Source organism: Crocodylus siamensis, chromosome 7 (assembly GCF_052110815.1).
Source record: "Crocodylus siamensis isolate JL-2025a chromosome 7, ASM5211081v1, whole genome shotgun sequence".
Taxonomy (NCBI): Eukaryota; Metazoa; Chordata; order Crocodylia; family Crocodylidae; genus Crocodylus; species Crocodylus siamensis.
In genome coordinates this window covers 53039070-53066673 of record NC_143401.1, presented here as the reverse complement: position 1 = coordinate 53066673, position 27604 = coordinate 53039070, and the positions used below count along the sequence as shown (strand labels likewise).

The window sequence follows — 27604 nt, the reverse complement described above, 5'->3', positions numbered from 1 at the left end:
CTAACCATGACTTCCTCCCTTAGCCTCTCTGAGCCAGGTTCCCAGCTAATATCAACCTACAGTATCTTTACTTACCTTGCCTGCTGGAAATTACTTAGAGAACTGTAGAAGAGCAAGGCTGGAAGGTACCTCCAGAGGTCATGCTGCCCAATGCCTTGCTCAGGGTGGTCAACCCTATGGAAGTCCTTGTATACAAATTCATCTTCATGAAGCTGTGTGAACACAGCAAGTGCAACCTCCTGAGTGCAGGCCATCAGTGGTGATGCATAGGGGGTGCACGTGCACCCTCTGTCAGGCCACACTTTCCACTTGGGCACCAGGAGCGGTACTCCTCTGTGAGTGCTGGCTAGAGAGCATGAATGCTGGATGTAGGCCATGGCTGCTTCCAGGAACGCTGCGGCCACTCGCTGGTCCATAAGTTTTGCTGTGGGGGGCCCCCTCCCCCTGTCATTCACTGGTCACTGGGGGGGGCATGTGCCCCCCCAACTAAAGCAGTACCAGCCCCCCCATGCAGGCCATTATGTGTCCTGGAATAGGGCTATCAAAACCAACAGCTTGAATTAGGCTACATATTGAAACCTGGTGCCAGAGGGAGGAAAAGTGGGAGAAGCCAGGGCAAGGACTAGGCAAGGGTTAAGCTGTATGTTAGCCCGGTGCTGTAGCAATAAAGTTTGGCGCCTAAGGCAAAGACCACAGCAAGAGCCCACTCTCATCCCACACACAGATCTGGAGGGGCACATGCCCCACCAGGCTTGCCTGGGAGTGCACACAGCAGCAGGAGCCACCCCTCCCCGTTACTGCGCCACGCAACATGACCCACTTGCGCCACTGTCCCACGCTCCGCCTCGGCTGGGCAGCCCCTTTGCTTCGATGCCCGGAACAGTAGCCCCTCTCGCCCCGCTTACAAAAGCACTGGGTGAGCGTGACCGCGCGGCAGAGGAAGCGCCCCCGGCCCAGGCTTCCTGCCAGCGCATCCAAGGCGGGCCTCCCGCTCGCTGCCATCGCCACTGTCCCGCGTTTGCCCCGTAAGGAGCCGCCTCGGAGCCCTGCCCCGAGGCCTTCAGTGGGGACCCAGAGCCGCGCGGGCGCCAGCCGCACAAACCAGGCCAACGACCGGGACTAGGGCTCGAAGACCCGCCCGTGGCAGCCGGGGTCACAGCGGAACGTCTCGAGGCAGCCTCACAGCTCTCTCAGCCCCAGCACCGCCCCCGCCCCCGCCGGTAGAGTCGTCGGCTTCTGACGTCACCAGCAGGCGCCGGGCAGTCCTGGTAACTGCGGTTGGGCCATGCCGCAGCGCAGCCCGGAAGGCGTCTTGGGAGTGGCGGCGGCGGCCCGGTGACTGCGGGTGACTGTCCCGCTTCGCCCGGCACCATGCGCTGTAATCGCCGCGGAAGCGTGGAGTAAGCGCCGCTTCCCACCCCTATGGCCGCCCCCGCGGCCGCGGCGCCCGGCCCAGGGCTACCCCCGGCCCCCGCGCGTCCGGATTTCTATTGGCTCCGCTCCCTCGTCGCGGGAGGTAAATTTGTGCGTGACCCGGCCGCGGCCGGGTGGGGGACTCGGCAGGCCTGCGCACCCCAGGGGGCATCACGCGCCCGAGGATGGAGGGAGCCCTCGTGCCCGGCGTGATGCGCCCATCCCTCACTGCCCGCCCTGCCCCCGCCCTCGCGGCCCCCTCCCCGCGCTGTCTGCCCCTGCCCCTGCCCCGAGCGGCACCTTCCGCGAGGGGGGCGAGGCTGGGCGCCGCTTTTTGCGCGGGGTTGAGCGCTCTTTAGAGCTTTGAAAAGACGCTGAGGCGAATGGTGGTGACTTGTACATTGCAAAATGTAGGGCAGTGGCTGCACGCGGAGCCTCTCTACGGTGCAGTTGAGTGGGTAGGAGAGGCCCCCACACAGCCCTGAAGTTTGGACTAGTTACTTCCCTTGGCAAGCACTGCACTTCCATTAGCTAGGGGTGGGGGGCTGGTGCTCAGTCTCCAGCCATGGAGCCGGAGTCAGGAAATTTGGCTTCCATTACCAAATTCCCAAGCCCACCCTGCAGGTCAAAGCCCAGCTGCACCCCTTTCCCCCTTGGGGCCAGGCCACACCTCCTCCCTTTGCATATGGAATCAAGGAGAAAACGATGTCCCCTTGGGGACAAACCACATCCTCTTCCCTTGCCAAGCAGGGTTGGGGCCCAGACTGTCTCCTGTCTCCCTCCATATGGTGGGGTGGTGCCTACTACACCTGTCCTGGGTACCAGTTCTAGACCAGTGGCTGGATTTAACCCATAGATGGACAGGGTGCTGCCTATCTGGTCTGTGGGGATAAAAGCTTGCACATCACTGATTTAGGAAAAGACAACACATAATTAAAAAAAAAAGTATTCAGAAAGTCATCCTATGTAGAGGGAGCCTAAAAGAAGATGAGAAATGGTCTGTTCTGTGAGCTGGTTTGTGCAGGCACAAATCTGCAGAGGTTTACCTGCATGTTTGCAGTCTCACATCTCAGTAAGTATGTTGGAACCAAAGTTTTAACATTTGCTACTAATTAGATTGGTGTGAAGTCTTGGAATCTGTTTAAGTATTGATACTTTGGATTTTGCAGATCTTTTACACACAAGTTTGAGGGGAAACAAATGTTAGGGGCAGATTTGCTTTTAGTATTGTTTCTTTCCCAACATTTTCCTTTGAAAACTGGATTTTTATAAGGGCGTATGTGAGGAGTAAGCTAAATGTGCTAGTTTTTATGTTAATATACCTTGGAACTCTAAAGGGTTGTGGCTTGCAGGAGAGTCCCAAGCAAGTAGAATTGTTTTTACTTGTAATACAACTTGTTTGATTGATGTATGTCTGCCTATTTAAATAGAGTTTGTTTGATTGATGCATGTCTGCCTAATTATGCATGTTTCAGAATAGGTAAAGATTGATACTTCTGCGGCACATTCAGGAAAGTCTTGTCTTTTGAAGTTTTATCCTTGCACTCATGGTTTCTGAAGAATAAGAGTTGAGGGGGAGAATCATGATATGGAGAGAAAGTAGACTTCTGCAGAGGTACCAACCACAGTAGTGGTCTTGCAGCTCTACTTGGTATTCATAAAGAGGTGTTAAGATGTTAATCTGTACTCATTACCATGTTTTTTGGCTGGGTAATGATTAGATAAGAACCAAGTAGTGCTGCTGAAACGGCACTGAAAGAGTGGACATGCGAGAGCTCAGTTGGTATTGCATACCTAAAGAGAGAATAGGGAAAATTTAATATCTGCTAAAGCAGGTTATTGGGCATTAACAGCTCAGAAAGATGATCTGTTTAAAACGATGTTAAAGTTGATCTTGCTCACTTTCACAGAAACATGCAGAATTTTTAAATGTCTTTTTTCCTTAAAAAGAATTCATTGATGCTTTAATTTCTGGTTAGAATTTTTATCCAGTAGAGAAACATTGTATTTCCATATTGATATGAACAACTTTTGCTTCCCCTCCTTTTGTGTGTTTGTTTTGTTTGTTTTGTTTGTTGGTTGTGGTAAGGTGTTGCTGGGTGTTGTGCCAAAAGTACCATTGCACCATTGGATCGAGTAAAGATTTTACTGCAAGCTCATAATCACCATTACAAACATCTAGGTAAGATGACTGCTGTACATCTTTAAAAATATGCTAAATTATATTATTTAGGAAGGTGGTTGTATCTGTTTACAAGTAATACTGTTAAGCGCATGAAATAGTTTGATAGACAGTTGTATTTGCCTGTACAATTCAATTGCTTTCTTGCTGTGTTTTAGAGTTAGAAATGACTGCTAAAGTGAGGGAGCTATCTGCAGAACACTTAAATTTCAGTACTTAAATTTTACAAGTTGTGTTGTGGGGAATAAATGTCAGTAATATGTCGGGCCAGGGTTTGATCTGTTCTGACTGAAGTAAGGATTTTCACAGAATCAAGCCTGCCCTTCCTTAAGCCAAAAATATTAGAACTAAAAAGTCTGTGTTACTTCTCTTGTTCCTAACTCCTGTTGCATAGAGCTCGGCACCCATATTTTTCAGGAGGTGGTAGGTAAGCACAGAATAGTCTGTCATTATAGCTGGGATTATCTATCTAAAACAGTTGTTATTAAAAGGAAATAAAGTCTCTTATAAATGGGCATATCCTGCAGGCCTTTCCTGTGTGCATATCCCAAGGCAGTGATGCTAGCAGTAAGTCTAGAGTAAGGTACTTGATTTTTTTTCCCCCCATTAACTGACTCTACTTTGCATTTGTTCCAAGTGACCTGTAATTCAGTAATGCAGTAATGGCACCTGATGGTTGAGAGAATAAACCCACAAAAGTCAACATATTCAATGGTATTCCCAGAGCAATAGTAACACTGCCCCCTTGTGTGACTAATATAAAATATTTTGTTGAATAATGGCCTGTTATTGCGAAACTTGGAAATAATTTGCAGTTTGATTAAGTTAACATAAAGAGAACTTATGCATGTGCAAAATCCCAGTAAAATTCAACAAAGGGTCTTGAGTAAGGGCACATGGGGAGGAGAATGTCTAAGCCATAGAAAGTGTATTCAAATGATTGTGTCTTTTGTTCAATGTACAAAAGAAATGGAGAACATCAGGTATACTTGATTGTAACATCACAGTCACATATGTGCATGTTTGCCTATGCAATCTAATACAGTTGCAGTCAGATATAACACTATGTTTGACTAATTTTTTAACTTCAATGTTTTGTGAACGTGCATCAAATTAAATATTACATTCTCCTCTATCAAGCATATGTCATTTGAATTCTGTAGTACTAAGAATGACTACATTTGAATTGAATGCACAAAGATGAAAGGGGGAAACATGAGGGAAAAGTAGATGAGATGTAGATAGAACAAGAACAAAGGTTAGAAAAGCAGTTTTTGTAAACTGGGGAAGGGAGGACAGGGACATTTCCAAACACCAAAAAAATGCTTGTCTTCACAGTGTGTAAAATCACTTCTCGGCTTCTTGTAGGCCAAGATCAAGTGAATTACGCAGTTTTCAAATCAAATCATATTTGTTATTTTCACCCCAGAACACTTTTTAAAAGAGAACTTTATCCTTCCAGTTTGGTTAGTAAACCAGTGATCAAGTTGAAGGATTAGTTTAGGGCATAAAACCAGGAAAAGAAAACTCAGTTTCATGAGTAAACATTATTTTTATATAAAAATGTTTGTACATACAGATAACAAGAGACTTGCCTACACAGAGTTGTGGGAACATATTGCTCTGTTTTTTAAAATTTGTGCATTTGATAGCACTTGTGCATAGTAAGTAAAGTGTTCTGTTACTAAGGACAGTTGATTCCTTACTTGGCCTTGCCCAAATTTCATGTATGATTTTGGCCAGATCCCCATCTATAAATGGGGATAATACTGCTTTCTTCCCACAGCACTCCTTTGTGGTAATGAATTTGGGATTGAATGATAGATACTTAAGTACAGTAGTGATGAGTGTCATAAAAAGCCAGTACATCATTTCCTGTTTTCCTGTGTAGTCAAGTGTTCAATTTCTGCATGGGAAGATGAAAAACATTTAAATAAGAAAATTGTTGTAAAGCCACAGATACTGGTAAAGGGACTGAGGGGCAGGCATAGTAAATTTCTCCTTTTAATGAACTAGAATTGAAGTTGACAGTATCTATTAATTTTTTTGTGGTATTTTTAGTACATAGTATTTTGGGGGGAGGCACTGCATGGAATAGTTTTCCTTCTTATCTGGTCACATTTTACAAAAACATGGGGCCTCAGTACATTGATCCATTAGGAGTTTCCACTGAGTCTGGGAGGTGAGAATGCCGGTAAATTTAAGGTTAAACTTATTTCCCTTGGGTAATATTTGGGTACTCTTAAGTTATTTTTCTGCCCTTCAAGCTTTAGTGTACATATTGTGGTCTGACCTTAGTTATTTATATATACTGTCTTATTGTTAGTAATCCTAGCTTGACTATTTGTTCATTGTAACTGTTAAATATCTTTCTTTGTATTGCTGACAGGAGTGTTTTCTACATTGCTTGCTGTCCCAAAAAAGGAGGGTTACCTTGGGTTATATAAAGGAAACGGGGCAATGATGATTAGAATCTTTCCATATGGTGCAATTCAGTTTATGGCATTTGACCAATATAAAAAGGTAGTTTTGATTTATATTGTTTTCTTTTCAGCTACAATGAACACAGTTTCTTAAAATCAAGCAATAGCTATTCTTGTGTCCTATTAAATAACCCTCTTTTTTCAGATTAATTTAAAGTATACATTAATCTATCCTTTTTAAAAAGGTAAGGGCAACATTGAAAGTATTTCTGGTGTAGTTTAAGGAAAAAATTGCTCACAAAGTTTAGTGAACTGTTTTACCATTAATAAGCAGAGTATATTTTTTAAACAAATAAACAAAGAACCCACCCCCCTTCTGGGGTCTACTGCTAGCCATTTTGTTAGGTATAATTAAAAGGGGGCCCTTGGCTTTCAAAAATGTAGAATGTAAATGTAGCACCTCTGGCTCCTTTTTAATATTGGGTTTGAAAGTACTTGAATAAAATTAAAATTTGAAAGAATTTGTCGTGTTTGATGGAACCTGGTTTTTGTTTTGCACCATATCTTTATTTTTGGGGGGATAGGGGAAAGGGTCTGAAATGCAGTGTTTCAGAGCATCCATGAATTGCCTTTTATTGCTATACGTTTAGTCTTCCAGTGATAAATCTTGGAAATACCTTCTGTATCTTGGCTATTTGTATAAGTACATATTTGAGCATTACTAATACTTTGTCAAAATAATGCTTTTACTGTTTGCATTCAGGAATTATTTCAAAGCTTGGATTTGGCTCCCATTTAGGTCAGTGGAACAAACTGCACTGAAGTCTATGGGAGTTGGATCAGACTTGGAAAAAGTGCTGTAAAGACTTCCTTTTTAGCAAATTTTGGAAGAGAGAAATTACACAATTCCAGTTGGGGAGCTAACATTTAAAAGCCTGGTATCTTTTCAAAGAGCAAACTTGAAAAGATACCCAGAGTCATTTTTAGAGTCTTAAATGTGAGCTCCCCCATTGGCATTATGTAACATATCTTACCTCTCTGTAGTTATGAATAAGAGAATGTCATGAGTCGTCTTAACAACGTTTTTACGCTGTACTTCCTTATGCAGTAGGTAACATAACGTAAGTGTTTGCGACTCTTAAGACCTAGTGGTTAGGCACTAAATTAGTTTTAAAATCCTAGAATTCCACATGCAGTTCAGAACACGCATCAACAGTGAGTTTTTGTTGTTGTTTTTTTTAAGTGTGAGAATCATCTTACCGTAATGCTTCATGCGAGTGATTCATCTAGCATAGTATCCTGTTGCTGACAGTAACAGATGCTTCACAGGAAGGTAGAAAAAACCTTATAGTAGAAAGATACAAAATTTGTCCACATGAGTAGCTTCCCAACCCTTATTCATATATATATATTTTTTGCTTTACCCTGGGAACCTGAAGTTTCGTATTCTTTTAATGGGTTTAAAGAAACCTAAAAGTTTACTAATAAAACATAGAATTTTTACCATATAAATGTGTAGTTCTTGTCAGTCCAGCTAACTGAAGTGCATGTGTATGGTGTGATATTTCCTTTGTCTAAATTTGTTGATTTCCAGTGGCACTGAATGTCCCCTTCTCAGCAATATAAGAAAAGGGAACTGTTTCTTTGCCTGCCTTGTACATTTGATAAAAACTATACAAAATAACTAGTCAAATTTGTCCCAATATTGTTGATTTGATTTGCATTGACTATTCATACAAAAGAGTTTTAGCACATTGTCATCTACATTAAGAGCTGGGAAATTGAAAAGTCGTTGAAAGGCACTAACCAGTTAACAGTAATTAGTATTTTGTTTTAATTTTTAACTTTGTAAAGCTGGTGATAATATGCCTTGAAACAATTTAAATATATTTTTAGTAAACTTTGTGCTTTGTTTCCTTTTATGTTTGACTTATTTCTGTTTTGTATTAAAAAATTGCTATTTTCTAGCTAGTAAAGCAGAAACTTGGGATTTCTGGGCATGTGCACCGGTTAATGGCTGGATCCATGGCAGGTATGGTTTTGCTCTTAATTTAAACTATATTCTAAACTAAATTCTTAATATAAATTACACCTTCAAAAGTAAATAGTTGTTTAGAGAATTAGAGAGTGTTCTGAAGATAAATTGTGTTATAAAAATCAAAAAGTGTAGATAGTAACTTAATATGTTTTCTTTAGAGGAAATATATAAAATCAAAATACAAAAATGTTCATTTAAATGTTTAAAAGTTAAAAATTGTGCAAGTATCGGATAAGCTCTAAAACAATAAGAAATGCTTCAACAAATATTTTTATATCTGTTCAAAGTATTTGTTACGACTCATGCCAGTAAAAGAAAATCATAGTGAATAGGATTTTAGCTGTCTGTTCACTTTTCAATAAACAAAGCTCATTTAGTGGCATTAAATATACTTCTAAGTTTTAGTTGGTTTGTGTTTTTTATGTTAATTTTTTTCACAACATTGGTTTTTGTGTACATTACAAAATGTGGCACAGTTCAGATGGGAAAGGAATTTAAAATATAAATATGAGTGTATTTTGTGTATTGCTTTCAGTGTGCCTAACATTTGTGTGCAGAAACTACTAATATTCAATAATAAATAATTAATAACTTGGTTTGAAAAATGTACTGCTGTATTGCTGTTTGTAAACATTTCAGCAGCAAAACTTTTTACATGCATTTACAACAGAAAAAAAACAGTAGTGTACAAATACGATATAGAAAGGGTAAGTTACGGTCCAAGTATCAAAGAAGCATATATGTATGTATGAGTGGATTTTGTGAAACTTCTTAAAATTCCTAGATTTGCAAGGCTCATTATAATATCACCACCAGACTGTGAGCATGCAGTCATATAGACTTAAAAAAAATAGAACAAATTTTAATTAGTGGTAGAAGAAATAAGTATTGCAATCTTTTGATGTTATACATTCATATTTTCCCTTTGTCAGTCACTTGAAACAAAGCTTCTGAGGAAAAAAAGAACAGAATTTGAAAACAGATCTTCAATTTTCTGTTCAATGAAGAAAGTTCTTCACATAATCTTAAGCCTTATGAAAGGTATTACACAATGTTTTCATGTAGTGATGACATGGTATTGGGTATTTAGCTTCTTTTTAAAAGAGACTTAGCAATGTTAGGCTGAAATCGTGTAGAAAGCAGAGTAGAGATGTACCTTACAGATCCACTGCATAGGAAAGCTTATGCATCTGTGATTCAGTTAGTTTGTAAGATGTATTTTTACTCTGCTGCCTTTTAAAAAGTGACAGTAAAGCAAAGACCATTGCGCTCAGCTAAACTAAAAAGAAATCTTGTGAAAAGAAGGCCCTGTGTCCAGAAAAGAGTGACAGTGAAAAGAAACAACTCATGAGTCCTTAAACTTAGCAAAGTGTGTGTGGACAGATATGTTCAAGAATTTGGTTGGCTTTAAACCTGAGTCAAATTGGGAAACTGCTTTTTCTGGCCCTGTCCAGAGAAAGGAACTTTTTTTTTTTCTTAAGTTTTGTTATTGTTTCAGTGAGGTAGTGTTATTTGTTTCAGAGTAGGATCCTATCGTGCAAGGTATCATACAAACATAGAACAAGTTTATTCCTCATTTTAACTCTACTTGCTTAAGAATGTCTGGGGTCTTATGTAGAGAAGACTACTGGCTACCACTGACTTAAGCTCTAGGTTGATAAAATTTGTTTTAATAAAATAATTATAGTAATTAAAACAGGAAAATAAATCTTGAGAACATCTAGAATCAAGACTTCATTACATTAGGTATTGTGCAAATATAGGGTAAAAGAATCCCTGAAGAACCAAAAAAAAAAAAAAAAAGCCCTAAATGGACTAGGCTAAGCATGGGTGGGGGGAAGGGATATAATGTACTAACTATGGGTAACATGATGACTAACAAACATTTTGTTCTAAAAATGTTTCTCTTTAGACTTTTGTTCCTGTTTGGGAGGGAAGGGCCATTAGGGAAGAGACTAATTTTGGCTTGGGGGAGCCTAAAGGAGAAAGAACAGAGGTGAGCATGGAGAGCAGTGGAGCATGACTGACTTGAGGTGTCTGTAAGGGAAAGAATAGGAGGAAGTTGGTATAGAACAGACCATTAGTTCAGAGGAGAGAGTATCCAGAGAAGGAACCGAGTAGATAATCTTGACAGCATCAGTGTTCAGTATCTCCAGCTGCAATATCTGGAGTGTGCTACCCTACTAGAGCCTTTAGTTGCTTAACACCCAGGGGTTTCTTCTCTGACAGACTTGGCTGAGATGGGGGAGGGAACCATATAGGCTGGGAGAGGAAGGGTTACCCTAGTGGTCCTTTGTTCTGTCATCCCTGCTCTGTGGTGTGCTCTGCTGTTTCTTTGTTCTTGCTAGGCTAAGGTTTGGGGGGTGGACGCACTAACCTTATGTATGCCATGTTCCCAACATTACAGACATCAGTAGAACTGAATCAGTGTTAACAGTGTTAGGAAACTTTTGAATATCTTCCTTAAATTATATAAGGTCAAAGGCATCTCCCCACTGAGGAGAAAAGTGGTAAGGATGCGGGGGTAGTGGAATGAGAACAAAGGGACACCCTATTGTAATGCATATATTCAAGGAGGCCAGGTTAAAGTTACTTTGGAAACTTTAACTCTGAATTTCCTGACTCCTGTGTGATTCAAATTTTAGTAGTAACTGTTAATTAACAGGTAACTGCCTTAACTTCCTTTTAAGGAAAATGAAATGGGGGAGAAGATAGGAAAAAATAGATATTAGAACTGTTTGGGGAAAAAAAAAAAAGAATACATTTACACAATACTCAATAGGAGGTGGGGTTTTTTTTAAACTAATAAGCCTTTGAATTTTTCCAGTGTAGCATATTTGAATTGAAATACAGAAACAATTCTCCCCAACCGTTAGTTAACTCCTGCTGTCAAAAAAGTTTTAATTTCTTTTAGAATAATTCAAGAGACTCTGAGAACTTTTTTTTTATCCAGAAGTAAATTTTTACATAAAATAATTGTAAAAAAAGGGCTTGGAGGAAAAATGCCATCTTTGTTTTAAGTAGAGTTATCCCTAACATTTTTTATAAAGATGAATGAATACTGCAAAAGCAGTTGGCTGGTTCCTTTGGTTGCAATCTGTGAACTAGCTTCATTAAATTACAGTTCTGGAAACCCTAGAAACCTGTAACCTTCTTGGCCTATGGAAATTCTTTGACTTGTCTGGTACGTCTGCTTAGATTTCAACTGTTTCTTCGTATGTACAGCTGTTGCACTAACAAAAACCTCCCTTACGCTGTATTCATGGTGTTGCTTTTCATACTTTTATTTATAAACAAATTTGGCATGAACCTCCTGACTCTTGTTTCCTTGCGAGTTTATACCTTGTGCTATGTATTTCAGATTTTTTGTGAAGTCCTGTGTTTAGTGGATCTTTTTTTTTTTTTGACTGGGTGATTATATGATAGAATGATATAGAACTAATTTTTAAAAGTAATGTAGTTATATTGTTTATTTTTTGTTCCTTTGATTACAAATGTAGTTCAGCAATCAATCCACAGGGTGAGGGGGGTGCTGGGGCCCAGTCCAGGCACCATCTTGACTACCTGAACTGAGAAAGAAGGACCAGGCTGGCTGTATCTCTTACAGAGCTGGCAGGTCTCCCTTAGGTGGGGGACACTCAAGGATGCCCTTCATTATTTCCCTTTAGCATTAACTGTTGGTGATAACGAAGGGGCTTCTTTATTTCACTGTTGTGGTTCTTTTGAATTGAATGTTGTGCTTGTTGGGAGAAAGGGAAGTATTTGTGGGCTTGGGGGGGCAGTTCCACAGATCAGTATGGAATTAGGAGAGACCACTGAGATGGGAAAATGGGGCTTCCCTGAGTGAGTGGCATGGGAGTGGGTGAGTATGAGGGGAGGGGAATAAGAAAAGGTTTTCTAAACCTACAAATAAGTGGAAGTTGGGAAGATTGGGAGGTATGGTTGGGATGAGCCAGAGAGTTTGCTCTCCTGGGTCATGGGTAAGGAAGTGGTTTGGTGGGGGGAAGTTGGAGTTTTACATTTCTGGGATGCTGATTGGGGAATCGTTTATTGTAAGTTGCCCCAAGTCATCTTTGGGAGAGCAGCATATAAATATAAGAATAAATAATGTATACATTTTGAAAGCACACCTTCAATCTTTCTTTCCTTTGGAAAAGTGCTCCCCCTCCCTTCCTGTTATCAGCATCTGAGAAGAAATAGGGTCAAGAAGTTTGGAGTAGTAAGTAAAAGGAAGAGAGCTGGATGTGATTGCTTGTGTAACTGATCTTGCTAACAGCTCCTGAGTCCCAACTTTAAACTTTATTGTAATCTCTGTTATGCTTTATTATGGCTTCTTATCCTTCATGAGAAAGTAGTTCCTTCCAGCAAAGAGAGAATCAAGTTGTCCTTCTATTTCAGATAAAAGCTAAGCGCAGACTCTTTCTGTCTTTTAGGGTTGATGATATTGGTGTTCTTGTTACTTTCAGTCCCATCATGTCAAACTAAGCTTGGGAGGAATGCTGGTCTGGCTGTAGTTAATTTAAAATCGCTATGTTCATCCTTCCATCATGGGATCAACTCTAAAGTTTTATAGTGTGGGCTGAGCTTCAGCAGCTCTTAATATTTGGAAGTATGGGTGAATTAACCCCTTGCATTTATGTGGACTTATCCAAATTCATATTTTTTAAAATTTTTAAATATGTTGAAGAGGAGATTCTAAGATCATCTGTTGAATTTTGTAGCCCTTGCAAGACCCTGGATAATGCTATGGTGTGTTGGCACTAATTGTACTTTTTGCACAGTGTTTTGTTATAACTGTTTTCTAAATAAGGATTCAGTTTTTACTTGCTCGTGTCAAATGAGTGACTGAATTCAGTCTGACCTGACTAAAGGAATTCAGTGCATCTAAGCTACTGTTAATCTTGTTTTCAGTGTTCAGAGAGAGACTTCAAATGTGTTACAGATGAATGATTTAAGTTGCTGTCCTCATTCTTCTCCAAAATAAATGAGGACATTTAGGAAAAACTGTCTTGATTAGACTGAAAATACCCTAGGTATATGCAAGCCTTCAGTATAGTCTTATTTTTTCCATTCCAGTATGGCTATGTTCTGATTCTGTCAGATCTTAAAAACTTCGGTATGATGCCAAGCCTGCTCTGTGTTTGGTCCAAGTAATATCTGATCTTAAAAACTGCAGTATAATGATGACAAGCCTGCCCTTTTTAGTTTATCTGCTCTGTGTTTTGGACAATAGTGTAGGATGGAAGAGAAGAGGAAATATATACCAATTACTTGTAGTTAGATTTGGTTTTTGTCTTTCTCTTATTCTGCTATGTTTTTCTCCCTTAAATTGCTTTTTTTTTTTTCCCCCCCCCGATGATGTCCTAAAAGCTGCTTTATTTGGGGTGGAAGGGGAGTATGATCATTAAATTTCACACCCTGATCTTAACTGGATCTTTTTTGATTCCTGGATTATGGTTGTAAAACAAGGGAATGAAAACCCAATAGTTTGTGAGTGACTCTTACCTTTCCCTCAGTGTTTTGTCAGTAATTCATGGATTAGTGGCAGGGAAGAGTTAACTGTTCAGAACACTGTAATTATTTTAATTGCTTTTATTTGTGATCTGATCCCAAAGCTTCAACTGCTTAGCATCTAAATCAAAGTTACTATTGTGGAAGAAATCAAACTTCGGGTTGTGGTTGAATCAGAACTGAAAGAGCTAGCTTTTCTTTATTTAGAGCTATACTGCTCCCAGTGATCACAGTATAGCTCTAAATAAAGAAAAGCTGGCTTGTCAATTCTGATTCAGCCACAACCCAAAGTTTGATTTCTCCCACACTAATTACAACAGGTTATAATTATATAGATCTTCTGTATTCCAGTTAAGCATCTTGTTGCATGGTCTAAACAGAAAAATGCAGGTAGGATATTGATAATCCATATGGGATTTATAACCAAAGTGAGAGAGCAGTAACTATAAGGTGTACAAAAACTGCAGTAGTAACTCTTGACCAAGTTCTGCAATTCTTAATTATGTACATAGTACAACTTATGCAGGCCTGATTTCATAAGGAGCTATATATAATTAAGGGCTGCAGAAATGAGCCAAGTAAACAAAATGTGAAGGTTTAGTTATCAAGTTAATAGCATGTAGCATGTTGATATAAAAATAATAGTCATTGCTAACTTCAATGCAAATATTAAACTTTAAGCATTAATTTAGATTATTTTCAGTGTTCCCCATTATATTTATAGGTGTATACCCAAATTATACACTAATAGATATATTTTTTTAACTTAACATTTTGGAGGTTAAATTTATTAAAAGAGAAGACACAAAGATTTCTGTTGTTTTTTAAATGTGGCAGGATTAGACCCCTATGATCTTGATCCTTTAAGCCTTTACATACTTGAATAGCTTCATGCATGTGAGCACCCTAATGGAGAGGATTGCTCATGTGAGTATGCTTAGGTCCAGAAGACTGCAGAATCAAGGTTAAGGTATGTGGCTCAAATTAAACCTAATGGATGCAAGTGTAAATTCTCCTTGCGTGGCTGAGCTTTTTTAAAGTTTTTTTTATCTGCTAATTAAAGATGGATATTTTTTGATAGAAAATTTTTAATATTGTTATATTAAACTATTTACTTTAAAGGGAATTTTGGGTCTTAAAATTATCCCAAAACAATAAAAGTATGTGTTTTGTTTCTTAAAGGTATAACAGCAGTCATTTGTACTTACCCTCTTGATATGGTTAGAGCACGTCTGGCCTTCCAAGTGAAAGGGGAGCACAAATACCGTGGAATTATTCATGCATTCAAGACTATATACACAATGGTATTTCATCATTTTGTACTTTCATATTTATTAAAGCAAAAAAGTGTGTTTCTACTTATTGTTGTGTAGCACTGTTAATGACTTAGTAGAAACTGAATTATTTTCATTTGGCAAGAACTCATTTAATTTGAAGTATTATTGGATGCTTTATCATACTTTTATAGGTGCACAGTAGTTCAATCTTGTGGGAATTGCAAGAGAAAACATTGGGGAGGGCACTGGGTTGGCATAATCAGAAATTTAAAGAAAAAGGGGAAAAAAAAGAGCATCCTTATTCTTGCATGGAAGAGAACCTCTGCCAGGCTGTCTCTTTGGATGTAGACCAGTGGTTACCAACCAGTTGATCTCGATTAACTGGTGGATCCTGGAGCTTCTTTAAGTCCAGCCATGGACTTGGGGGGGGGCCTGAGTGTGTATATGAGCGCATGTGTCCGTCCCAGCAGGTCAGTTGGTGGAGGAGAGAAGGGGTGGAGGCCTGGGGGCATGTGCAGCGGGGCTTGGAGTACAAAGCACAGCCTGCAGCAGCAGCTACCTCCACTGTACACAGATCAGGGGGCACGTGCCCCCCCAATGTGGGGCAGTGCTGGTGGCTGCAGCAGCTCTGAGGTAGGGACTCAGGCAGGGGCAGGCCCTGCACAGCTGGCATGGGGCAGGGGACAGAGTTGCAAATGGCTCATCCGGGGGGGTCCAGGGACAGAGGGCACACAGCCCAAGAGGGCACGTGACCCTGGATCTGCCTGCAGGGTGCGGTGGGCTGGTGCCAGGGAGGCAAGGCCATAGGTGGGGGGGTAGGGATATCGTTCCCCCAACTGCTGCTCCCAGTGCCAGTGCCGCCCATCCAAGCACAGCCCAGGCCTGGTGAGAACAGCTCGGCGTAGCCTGCTCCACCCCTGGGGACTTGGGGGCTGGTGGGTGCAGGGGAAGGCAGGTTGTAACTGCTAGGAGCAGCAGTTGGGGAGGCCTACAGCCCACTCCCCACCCCATGACCGCACTCTCAATGCTGGCACCTCCCTGGCTGCAGCCTGCCCCACCTTGCCAGCAGATATGGGTGCACACGCTCTCCCCTCATTCCTTCCTGAGCTGTAAGCCCCACTGTAGCCCCCGGATGAGCCGCTCTCAGCTCTGTCCCCCCAACCTGCACTGGCTGTGCAGAGCCTGCCCTGCCCCTTTCCCTACCTCCCTGCCATTGAAAAGAGGCAGATTGAGGCCCCAGTGGTGAGGGAGGGAGTAGGCCTAGGTCTGGGGTCTCAGTCTGCCCCGTTCCCCACCACAGCCCTTTCCTTCCCCCCTCTCCTCCCCACAGACTTACCTGCTGGGTAGGGGTAGATCTTTGATTCCTTTTACATTCCAGAAGAAATCTCCAACCTAAAAAGGTTGGAGACCACTGATGTAGACCTTTCACCCACTTTGTATTTCTCCCTTTTTTGTTTCTCAAGCAACCAAATAGTCCCTCCTTCTTACACCTGAGGCAGCTGAGAAGTTTAATATTAACACCTCATTGTCTGATTGCTGCTACTACATGGTGTCCTGTGGCTTATATTGTCAGTACAACTGGATCCATAATCCATATATATATATTTTTTTTTACTGCTTATAGCTTGCTTAAATTTTTTAAATATATTTCCTTCAACAGGAAGGAGGTTTTACTGGTTTCTACCGAGGTCTGATGCCTGCTATTGTAGGAATGGCTCCTTATGCAGGTAAGTTAAAAACAGAATATGGGAAGCGGTGAACACATCTTGCAGGTGTATTTAAGATGCTCCATTGGTTTCTGTAAAGTCAAGGTTGTGTTTTTACCCAGTGAAGAGGACAGGTTATAGGAGAACCTCCCTGACTTTAATGCTGAAGTGAACCAGCAAAGTTTGGAGCAGCTGGCAAAAATCCCTAGATAACCTTTTTAATACTTGGATAGAAGTAGAGGGGGGCGGGGGGCAGTATCTGTGTTTTTCCTCTTTTCATTAGGGAAAGCTGGGCTGGGAAGGTAGAGAACCCTGTCCCTCCCTGATCTTTGTAGGCTTGTGGGAGGCTGAGACCCTCTACAAGAAACCTGCACAAGAAACTGTTGTTGTTAACCACCTCTGCCCACCTCTCCCCCCTGAATATGGGAAATTACATGAGGAATATTTGACTAATTTCTGTGAGTTCTAGTGTTCTCAAATGTTGTAACAAGTGAATGTTAATTTACAAAACACTAACTTAAAAGTGTTCTTTTAAATTGTGGAGAAGCTTGAGAGAGTCCAGAGAAGAGCCATGCAAATGATCAGAGGCCAGGAAAACAGACCTTACAATGACAGGCTGAGAGCCATGGAGCTCTTTAGCCTAAAAAAGCGCAGGCTCAGGGGTGATCTGATGGCCACCTACAAGTTTTTATCAGGGTGACCACCAAGATCTGGGGGAATGTTTGTTCACCAGAGCGCCCCAAGGGATGATGAAGTTGAACGGTCATAAATTACTACAAGACCGTTTCAGGCTGGACATAAGGAAGAATTTCTTTACTGTCTGAGCCCCCAAGGTCTGGAACAGCCTGCCATTGGAGGTGGTTCAAGCACCTACACTGAACACCTTCAAGAGCAAATTGGATGCTTATCTTGTTGGGATCCTATGACCCCAGCTGACTTCCTGCTCTCTGGGTGGGGGGCTGGACTCGATGATCTTCTGAGGTCTCTTCCAGCCCTAATGTCTATGAAATCATTAATGTTTCTAAGGGTGTAGGTTGTAGCTGTGTTGGTCTTAAGAACATGGGCAGGCAAGGTTCTTTGGGTGAATCTGATATCTTTTATTAGACCAACTTAAACAGTTAGAAAAAACTTTTCTTAGCAAGCTTTCAGGTTTAAAAACCCTTAGGCTGAGGAAGCCTCTGCAGTTCGTGTGTGCTCTTCCCGGATGGAATGAATAATAAAAAAGCCAGAGGCTGGGCTGGTATGCATGCAAGACAGGCAGTCAGTGAAGATGTAAATTGAGGAGTCAGTGAGTGAGAGACAGGCTGGGTGGTGGGGGTGGGGGAAGAAAGAAAGGGGATGAATGTAGCAGGTAAATGGTAGAGAGGTACCCAGGGAGTCATATGTCAGGCAGGTTATAATGTGTCATGAATTCAATGTCTACATTTAGTCCATTATTTTTTGTATCCAGGAGGTTGATGAAGTGAAGTTCATAGGCTCATCTGTGAAAAGGGTTTTGTAAGTTCCCTTTGAGGATTTCCACTATTTACCTACCAGGTTCATCCCCCTTCTCTTCCCCGCCTCCCCCTCCACCCAGCCTCTCTCTCACCCATTGACTCAATTTACATCTTCACTAACTGCCCGTCTTGCATGCATACCAGCCCAGCCTTTGGCTTCTTTACTATTCATTTAATCCAGGAAGAGCACATACCAACTGCAGAGGCTTCCTCAGCCTGATGTAGGGTTTTTAAACCCGAAATCTTGCTAGGAAAATGTGTTTCCAACTGTTTAAGTTGGTCTAATAAAATATATCAGATTCACTCAAAGAACCTCATCCGTCAATGTTTCTAAAATCTTTTAAGAAATTTGGTTAGAAGTTACTATACAAGTGCAAAATATTATATAGACATTTTCATTGCCTAGATGGTGCAAAGGAAATTCTGATTCTTTGGAATATAGAGAATATAAAGTGTAAAGTGTGTCCGAGCGTTTTGTAAACTGCAACAAACTGACAAAAACAGCAGTAAGCATATATTTATAGGTCACACTCATTCACCGTGAGATGACTATAAAGGACTTGTATATAATGTTTATGACTGCCTGCTTTTCAGATTTTTTTTGTCATCAAGTAATTAGCTTTGGTAAAAAAAATTATTTTCATTTTGATTTTCAGGTCTTTCGTTTTTTACTTTTGGTACTTTAAAGAACATTGGACTTACTCATGCAGCCAGTCTGCTTGGAAGGCCTTCATTAGATAATCCTGATGTCTTAGTTTTGAAAACACATGTAAATCTTCTGTGTGGTGGCATAGCTGGAGCTATAGCCCAGACAGTATCGTAAGTGTACCCCATTTGTTCTTCATCTAACTTCTTTACTGGTGTGCAGTGGATTATAGTAAGAGATCTGAGGCATTGTGCACTGGTTGTCTCCCTTTTTGGTGAAGTTCTAGCCATGTTGAGAATTTAGTTTGAACTCTTACTCATTTGTTAAAAGAACTTTTTATGGTTCCAATCGACTTTTCATGTTGTGTGGTTTTTGTTTTGTTGTTTTTTTATTTTTATTTTTTTACCAGTATTGGTATCTTCATCATGTAGATGGTTGAATTGTTGTTCAAAAATATCTTTAATTTAGGTATCCACTTGATGTAACTCGTAGGCGAATGCAGTTAGGAACAGTTCTTCCAGATTCTGAGAAGTGCCTGTAAGTGTTTTCTTTACCCTTCAGTTTTCAAGTTCTTAAATATATAATTAAATCACTTAGTATAATAAGTGATATACTGTATTCTAGCTTGGTTATCTAAACAAGATAAAATGTTTCTGTGCTCTTTAGCCAGGAGGGAAGTTGCGCAATAAATAACTTCAGTGATAAGGATCTTCTGTTAGCAGTTATCATTGTGTTGGGAATCAATCTTCTCCAATTTCCCTTGGAATAACTAGGCTGCAGATGCCCAATCCTACTCAAGTATAATACAGCTTTCATTGGCTTGAGGGGTGCAAGATCAAGCCCATAGTTTCATAGTTGGTAGGTTTGGAAGGGACCTAAGCAGATCAAGTCTGACCCCCTGTCATGGGCAGGAAAGGATGCTGTGGTCAAAAGACCCTGGCTAGGTGTCTGTCTAGCCTCCTTTTGAAGACCCCCCAGGGTAGGGGCAAGCACCACCTCCCTTGGAAGTTGGTTCCAGCTCCTAGCCACCCTGACCATGAAGTAGTGCTTCCTGATGTCCAGCCTGAATCTACTCTGTCAGATTGTGGCCATTATTCCTTGCAACTCCCAGTAGCGCTTGGGGGAGCAGGGACTCCCCCGTTGCCTGCTGGTTCCCCTTGGCAAATTTGTAGCTGGCCACCAGATCCCCTCTCAGCCTTTTTTTGTGGAGGCTGAACAGGTTCAGGTCCCGTAGCCTCTCCTCATAGGGCCTACCCTGTTGCCCCCTGATCATGCAAGTGGCCCTCCTCTAGACCCTCTCAATGCTGTCCACATCCTTCCTGAAGTGCAGCACCCAGAACTGGATGAAGTACACCAACTGCAGCCTAACCAGTGTCGCATAGAGGGGGAGGATCACCTCCTTGGACCTCCTCGTGATGCATCTATGGATGCATGACAAGGTGCAGTTAGCCCTCCTGAGATCTTTTATCCATGTCTCATGGATAGGATATCCATATCTGAGAATGGTAAAAATCTGTCATTCACACTTCACTTTCTGTGCTGTTTTTCCTGGTTGACTTACTAGAATCCCCAGTAATGGGAGACACTGTGGTTCTCGTATCTTAGGCTTTTCCATAGTGTGGTAACTTCGGGTAGACACAAAAGCTCCATAACATAACATCATCCTATTGAATTAATACTTTTCTTGAGATGGCATTTGTACCAAACAAATTGAGGTCCACAGTTGCTGTACTCTTGGTAAGCATCATCTAGTTAATGTATTGCTTTTCAGCTGTCTATGAAAGACCCAATTATTAGTTTTAGTGGGCTCTTGCTTCCTGCATTAGCAGTAATTAACTATTTTAAAGAAACTAGTCTAATTAATATAGTCTTGGCAATTGTATGTGGAGGAATTCTAGTATTGAGAGACAGTAGTTAGCAGGAGGTTAGCTATCATGTATAGCTTTGAGCATTCGGAAGAGCATAGAACATGTGTTTGGGAAGTAATTTCTTCAGGAGTCAGTGTGTTGAAAACCTGGATTTCTACTGCACTACTCCTTATTTTACCATTTATCTGCTAATAGTTGTATGCCTCCTTCAGTACTAAAGGAAAACAGACACTTAGCTGAAGATCAAATGCATATACTGCATTAATAATAAGCTAAAATGGTGTATCTGTGAAAAAGGCACAGCTCTTTATCAGAGACTGTTATGTAAGCCTAGAAACTCATTATTTAAGCAAGGTCTGAAATACACAAATTGCTTTAAAACTTGAGCCTTAAAGAAGGATGGCCATGTAATTAATCCCCTTGTCTGGGATCTGTAACGGTTGTAATCTTGGCTTTGATACAGACTTCCTCCGCTAACTCTCTGATTTAAGTATTTCTCTTGTAAAATAGAGATAATACTTTCCTACCTCACAAAAGACTTGCCAGGTTATCAAATTTTTGAGGGGTGTCATGCAACTTATTTTTTATGCTAAGAAATTTCTAAAGAAAGATGTACGCTTAAAGTTTAGGTTTTTTTTAAAAATATAACATAAATCTGTGTTGAATAAAAGCTTGGGTTCTTTTTGTCTTTCCAGTACAATGGTGCAGACACTGAAGTATATCTATCAAAACCATGGAATACGAAGAGGATTATACCGTGGTTTATCTCTGAATTATATTCGTTGTATTCCTTCACAGGCTGTGGCTTTTACCACATATGAACTTATGAAACAGTTCCTGCACCTCAACTAAAGTATTTTTTGTAAAGTACATTGCAAGACTGTGGCATGTGTCTACATGTTATATTTCTGAGTAAATCACTTGAAATGGGATATTTAATCTGTCACTGTGAGACTACTGGTATCTTGGTATTTTATTTTCCCAAAAAAACCAACATGGTGTAATAAAACCTTTTGGAGTCAAAGCAGGTTGTCCAAAATTAACATTATCTTGCTATAATCAACTCTCTGTACTTGAAACTTTAGGCTCCCTTAGGTTAATTATGTATCATTGTACATTTGTCATGGATATTGTGAAAGGAACTTTATATTTTTTTAAATACGGGTTTCAAAGTGACTGCTGTTTAGCTTTACTATGCCATTCCACAATTTCAATATTATTTATTATTGTGTTGCTTCTTGAGCTAAGCTAAAGAAAGAGAGAAAAGAATACACTAAAATACAGTTAATTGTATTTTCGGGAAGCTGTTAAGCCCTATAAAAGTAGAACTTTGGCAGCCCTTAGTTTGTATGGCTTCATTTTTATTGCACAAGTATTTTGTTGCATAGAATTAGATAATACTTTTATGCATCTCTTCAGGGTAAACATTTTAGTAAATATGAAAATCTTTTCAGCCATTGCAGTTAACGTTGCTAATGTTCTTACATACATCTCATTACTAATCTTGTGATTTGGAAGCCAGTAACTTTACCTATTGTCATTTGTAAGCACTATTATGGTTAATATTGCTTACAGTAACAAATGGTAGTCAAAAGGTCTCTGAAAACAATTTAGTATGGGCCTAATCCTGCAAGGTATTATGTATTTTTTATAAAGTGCTGACTGCCCTCTACTTTCTTTAATGGAGGTGGAGGGTACTCTACAGTTTTCAGTGTCGGCCCCTATATCCAGACTTGTTTATGTTGCAATGTATGGGGGTAATATAGACAAGGATGGGTATGCTGTTGCATTTACTTTTTTGGGTATATGGACCATTTACATACTTAAAGGGCCAGAAAAGTAAATGAAGGCTAAAGTGAAGTGTGTTCATAAATGCATTCTCTCTGTAGCATAGCATGCAACATTCTGCAATGCTGACTTTTATTTTTTTCCTGCTATGGTTGCTGTACATTTCATTGTAGCACATGGATATGATACCAGGTCTGTTAATAAGTTATAAATGTTCGTATAGTTTTGTTTTAAACACTTCAACTGAAAAGCTATAAGACTACAGTAATTGTTTTACATTTATTTTAAGCGATGTAAGTTATTTATTTATTGTAATTAAATGAATAGTATCCTTTAGGAATTGGTTATATGGATATAGTTCCTGAACTACTGGTTACAAGAACAATATTGCATATTTTAACAAGTAGGTTAAAAACAGGAATTTGAGTTTATTCCCCCAATAATAGCTTTTTCTGGGATGATTTCCTCCCTCCCCACCATTTTCTTAAAGTAAGTATTTCCTTGCTATTTGACTATGTAGTTATATTCAAATGATATGTATATAGGTTTATTTTGTTAAAAATCTGAGTAACAACTCAATACCTCTTATTTGAAATATTGTGATTTGCAGCTAATAAGTGCATGGTTTTGGAATTATTGCTTATTTACCCTTGTAAATTAAAATAAAGTTGTCGTGCTTGATTTGATTTAATAGCGACTTCAATTAAACTTTTCCTCTGATCTTTAGTTTAAGTTAAAGGAAAACTAAGCTTAGTGCTTAGGGGAACTCTAATTCCATAACTTAGTAGTTTCATGCATAAACTTATATTAGATGGACTTACTAGTTGTAAAAATGGTTCTTTGCAAGCTTTTGGGCACGTATCGTGTCTACCCAAAAAACCTTTTCTGCCTGTCCTTAGACTAGTGGTCACTAGTGGTAGATCTCACAGCCTCTTGCGGTAGATCTGAGGCTGGGGTGGGGGCTGAGTGCCCATGTGCATGCACACGTGCGGCGCAGCCCAGCAGGTCAGTCTGTGGGGGAGGGAAGGGGCAGGGGCTAGATTGAGGCCCCCGCAGTGAAGGACAGTACTGCGGAGGCAGAAGCAGGGCTAATTTGAGTGGGGCTCTGGCACGGTGGGATTTACCTGCTGGGGAGTCATGCTTCCAAATAATTTTTTTCTCCCTCTGCCTCAATCTTCCCCTGCCTTCCCACCTGACAGACTTACTTGCTGAGCGGGGGGAAGGTGCTGGCAGCACATGGTAGATCTTGGGTTGCTTTTAAACGCCAAAGGTGATCTCCTACTTAAAAAGGTTGGAGACCACTGTCTTGAACCAACACATCTACAACCAACAACCCTAATGCATAGGCTTAAAATTTTAAGTTTGTAAAACCACTTTGCAAAGAGAGAATTTTTGAAATGCCAACTTTCTTGTCTTTGAACAGGTGAAATTAATAATAAATCATGCAAATTTTTTAATCTGTGCTCTAGAATCCACACTTCCATTTTTTTACTGCTGCATAATGCCTAAAATGCAAGGCTTCTGTAGATTTCATGTATTCTATTACACCTGTGAAGTTCCTTCATCTTCAGTAGACTTGCCCAGGTGTAAACAGTTTAATTATGTTACAATTGCACAAGATAAAATAGAATCCAAGACTCAGTGTTAACAGTGTTGATTCTGCATGATTAATAAGTAAATGCAAAAATGGTAACTAAAACACGCAGCTGGATTCTGGTTGGGTAACATGCTGCCATTTTGTCAGTATTAACCATTCAGAATAAAAGTACATTTAAAAAACTAATAGTATAGTGAGTGCTCCTCCCAAGGGTGGTCACGATGCCCCCTAATGGCCACTTAGCTTTTGCTAACCTGGCTTCCTTTTGGGCACTCTCCCCTTTACTGTCCTGCCATGCCTTGATGTAATTAACTTCTGAGGAAAGGGAGGCTATCCCAGGGCCATGGCAGGAAAGAATACTGGGATTAAATGACTCCAGCAAGGTGATTGTAGCCTTTGTCTTAAAGACCCCCCCGGGTAGGAGCCAGCACCACTTCTCTTGGAAGTTGGTTCCAGATCCTAGCCGCCCTGACAGTGAAGTAGTGCCTCCTGATGTCTAATCTGAATTTACCCTCTGCCAGCTTGTGACATTATTTCTAGTCACTCCTGGTAGTGCTCCGGGGAACAATGCCTGCTGGTCCCCTCTGACTAGTTTGTAACAGGCCCCTAGATCCCCCCCCTCAGCCTTCTCTTTTGGAGGCTGAATAGGTTCAGGTCCCTGAGCCTGTCCTCGTACGGCCTGCCCTGCTGCCCCCTGATCATGTGAGTGGCCCTCCTCTATACCCTCTCCATGTTGTCCACATCCCTCCTGAAGTGCAGCGCCCAGAACTGGACACAGTACTCCAGCTGCAGCCTGACCAGTGCCGCATAGAGGGGAGTAGGTCCTCCTTGGACCTACTAGAGATCCATCTGTGGATGCATGAACAAGGTGTGGTTTGCCTTCCTGACTGCATCCCCACACTGCCCACCCATGTTCATCTTGGCATCAATGACTCCAAGATCCTTTTCGGCCTCTGCACTGACGAGAACAGAATTCCGCAGTCTGTAGGTATGGTGCTGGTTCTTCCTCCCGAGGTGCATCACCTTGCACTTGTCAGTGTTGAATCCCATCCTATTCTCATCTACCCACCCCTGTAACCTGTCTAGGTCTGACTGTAGCCTATGGCTCCCTTCTAGAGTGCCCACATCCCCCCACATCTTTGTGTTATCAGTAAATTTGAACAGGGTGCTTTTTACCCCCTCATCCAAGTCACTGGTGAAGATGTTGAACAGTGCAGGCCCGAGGACCAAGCCCTGCGGAACCCCACTGCCCACATCCTTCCAGGCTGAAAATGACACATCCACTACCACTCCCTGGGTGCAGACCTCCAGCCAGTTGGCGACCCATTTGACTGTAGGTGGTGAAACCACAGTCTCTGTTTTTTAATGAGAATAGGGTGAGAGACAGTGTTGAAGGCCTTCCAAAAGTCCAGAAAGACTATGTCCACTGCAACCCCTGCATCTAACCATTTGGCGGTGGGATGAGTGCCAAGCAGCTGGATGTGAAGTCGGTTGCAGCAGCAGCAGCACAGATTTCCCGTGGCCACTCCACCCAGCTACGTGGGCCCCTGTAGCAGGGCACTAGGGTGCCTGCTACTGATGATAGGAAATGGCTTAGCTGCCAGTTAGTAAGGCAGCAGAGGTTAGCTGTTGGAGCTGAGTAGATCAGCTGATCGCCAGGGGATGAGGCTTGGCCTCCATAAAGAAGGGAAGGTGGAGGCCAGAAACAGTTCCCCTCTGGCAGCCGCAGGAGCAGGAGCTCTGTGGCGGAGAGCTAAGCAGCAGAGCTTACGCTGGCAGTTTGACCGCTACAATGATGCGAGGGGAGAGAAAGAACCCCTGAGAAAGGTATTGGAGAGAGCCAGCATAGTTTTGTGGAGTTGTGATTATTAGACCGGAGGATGGGGTGAGGCTGTAGGGGTGGAGGAGGCCTCAGCAGGAGCTCCCCAGTAAGGAGGGGGAGTTCCTGGCACCAAGGAGGGTGCTATGTGTGGGGTTGTCCCGACCCCAGCCCATTGGGGTGACTTAGGGAAGAGCCTAGCAGAGGTGAAAGCCCAGTAGGGTGTGGTCCCAGGAAGGTGGGCCTAAGCAGTGGGGGGTCCCGACCCCAGCCCAGCGTGGGCATTACCGGGACAGGCCCCAATTGGGAAGAGCGCAAGAGGCGCGAGCGAGGGCCTCAGTGGGGGCATAGAAGGCCCGAGTGCGGGCAGTGAGCTCGGAAGGCGACCACAGGCCCGAGCGCGGGCATAGAGACTGCAGGGAGCACGGGACGCAGGTCATGACGCAAGTGGCCGCGGAATATAAGGAAGGCAGGCCCAAGTGGGGCGCTGCCTGTAAGACACGAAGCCCCGAGAGGGGACTAAGCCCATTAGGAAGTCCAGGCTGGGCGAGAAGGGACAGAGTCAGAGAGCTGCCCCAGGAGGGGGCGCATGTATTGAGTTGGCCCCAGGAGAAGACCAGCACTGGGACTCGGAGGAAATCCCAGCACAGTAAGACCGGCCCTGTGCCAGGAAGGGTAGGAAGGCAGCCTTCTTCACTGAACTAATAAGAGCAAAGACGTGGTGGGCGAGACAGAGGATGTGAAAGACCCAGACTTGGCACGATAGACAAGGACACTAGGGGAGGTCACGGCACCCCTAGAGGCCGTCCTGCCACAGCCCCCCAAAGTGCAGGGCCCAAGACGGTTGCCCTGACTTGCCTCCCCCGCCCCCGGGATGGCTCTGCTTATGGATCGCTTTTCTCATGCTTGTGATGATTTTGGTTTGACCATTAGCTTAAAGAAGACAGTAGTCATGGGTCAACAAGGTGACTGCCCCCCTGAAGTCAGAATAAATGATGAAGGCCAGAAGTGGTTGAAAAATTAACTTCTCAGGCTCCACTGTCTTGAGAAATCTTAGCTTGGAAGCCAAAAATCAATGCTCACATTGGAAAGGCAAGCAATGCCATGGCTAAACTTCAAAAGAGAGTTTGGAAAAACAGAGCATTCACTCTATTGACAACAATGTCCATCTACAGTGCTTGTGTACTTAGCTTTCTATTCTATGGCAGCAAAATGTGGACTCATACCAAGGAAGAAAAAAAACTTAACAGTTTCCATCTTCAATGTCTCCACCATATTCTGGGCATAACATGACATGGCAAACTCTTCAACTTTGCTGCTCTGGAATAGGCCAAGATACCCAGTACGTTTGTTTTCCTGAGACACAGATCCTCCATCGGTTATGACATGTAAATTACATACGCAATGGCCAAATCTCCAAGGACATACACTAACATGATCTGGCCGCTGGCAAATGTCAACTTGGATGGGCCAAAGTTCATTTTCTTGATGCCTGCAAGAAAAACCTTTGTGAGCGGCGCATCAATGGCTAACTCTGGGAATAGGGTGGCCATCATAGAGGACATTCCGGTTTTCTGCTACTCCGTCCTCTATTGATACAAAACCTAACACCTTTTACGTCCTGTTTTTCCCTTCATGAGAAAAATAGAGGACATAAAGGGATCTGGTTTCGTATCAACATAGGATAGGGGACAACCAGACTGTCCTCTACGATGGCCACCCTAGCTGGGAATTAATTGCTTCAGACTGATGCAAGTAGAAAGCTGCCATGAAGCAGGGCCTACACTGGTTGGAGAGGGTCAATGATGAGATAGAGAAGAGTCATCAGAGGCAGGCAAAA

At 41.9% G+C, this 27604-nt stretch overlaps 2 protein-coding genes across 9 annotated transcripts in view; one reads left to right on the top strand and one right to left on the bottom strand.

The window, feature by feature from the left end:
* The first annotated feature begins 1237 nt into the window (after positions 1–1237).
* SLC25A16 (solute carrier family 25 member 16) lies at positions 1238–23029 on the top strand. 5 transcript variants are annotated; one of them, XM_090058624.1, is made up of 9 exons: positions 1238–1516; positions 3503–3595; positions 5985–6118; positions 7987–8050; positions 14750–14871; positions 16505–16571; positions 18703–18865; positions 19161–19229; positions 21256–23029. In XM_090058624.1, exons 1-9 carry the CDS (start codon positions 1423–1425, stop codon positions 21410–21412), a joined length of 963 nt encoding a protein of 320 aa, XP_089914750.1. In that variant the 5' UTR covers positions 1238–1422; the 3' UTR covers positions 21413–23029. The 5 variants fall into 5 exon arrangements, with proteins under 5 accessions (XP_089914750.1, XP_089914751.1, XP_089914755.1 ...); XM_090058625.1 differs by having other exon boundaries at positions 1255–1400; XM_090058629.1 differs by lacking the exon at positions 5985–6118 and having other exon boundaries at positions 1256–1400.
* The window catches only part of LOC149859794 (uncharacterized), a 29097-nt gene continuing 5103 nt past the window's right edge, over positions 3611–27604 (bottom strand). For 3 of the 4 annotated variants that reach the window (XR_016443668.1, XM_090058630.1, XM_090058631.1), the window contains 2 exons: positions 7279–7362; positions 3611–5501 (listed from right to left, as the gene is read on the bottom strand). Coding sequence is in view for 2 of the 4 variants with exons in the window: in XM_090058631.1 (XP_089914757.1) it covers positions 7301–7362 (62 nt within the window). In the remaining 2 variants the exon portion in view is untranslated. Of the gene's footprint in view, positions 5502–7278; positions 7363–12186; positions 12243–27604 lie in introns of all 4 variants that reach the window. The other variant, XM_090058632.1, reaches the window with a different exon arrangement.

Excerpts from the sequence above, each read along its gene's own strand:
- SLC25A16 (XM_090058624.1), top strand. The coding sequence starts at position 1,423 with ATGGCCGCCCCCGCGGCCGCGGCGCCCGGCCCAGGGCTACCCCCGGCC. Across the intron at positions 16,572-18,702 it reads AGGAATGGCTCCTTATGCAG|GTCTTTCGTTTTTTACTTTT; the intron begins GTAAGTTAAAAA and ends TTTGATTTTCAG. Across the intron at positions 19,230-21,255 it reads CCAGATTCTGAGAAGTGCCT|TACAATGGTGCAGACACTGA; the intron begins GTAAGTGTTTTC and ends TTGTCTTTCCAG.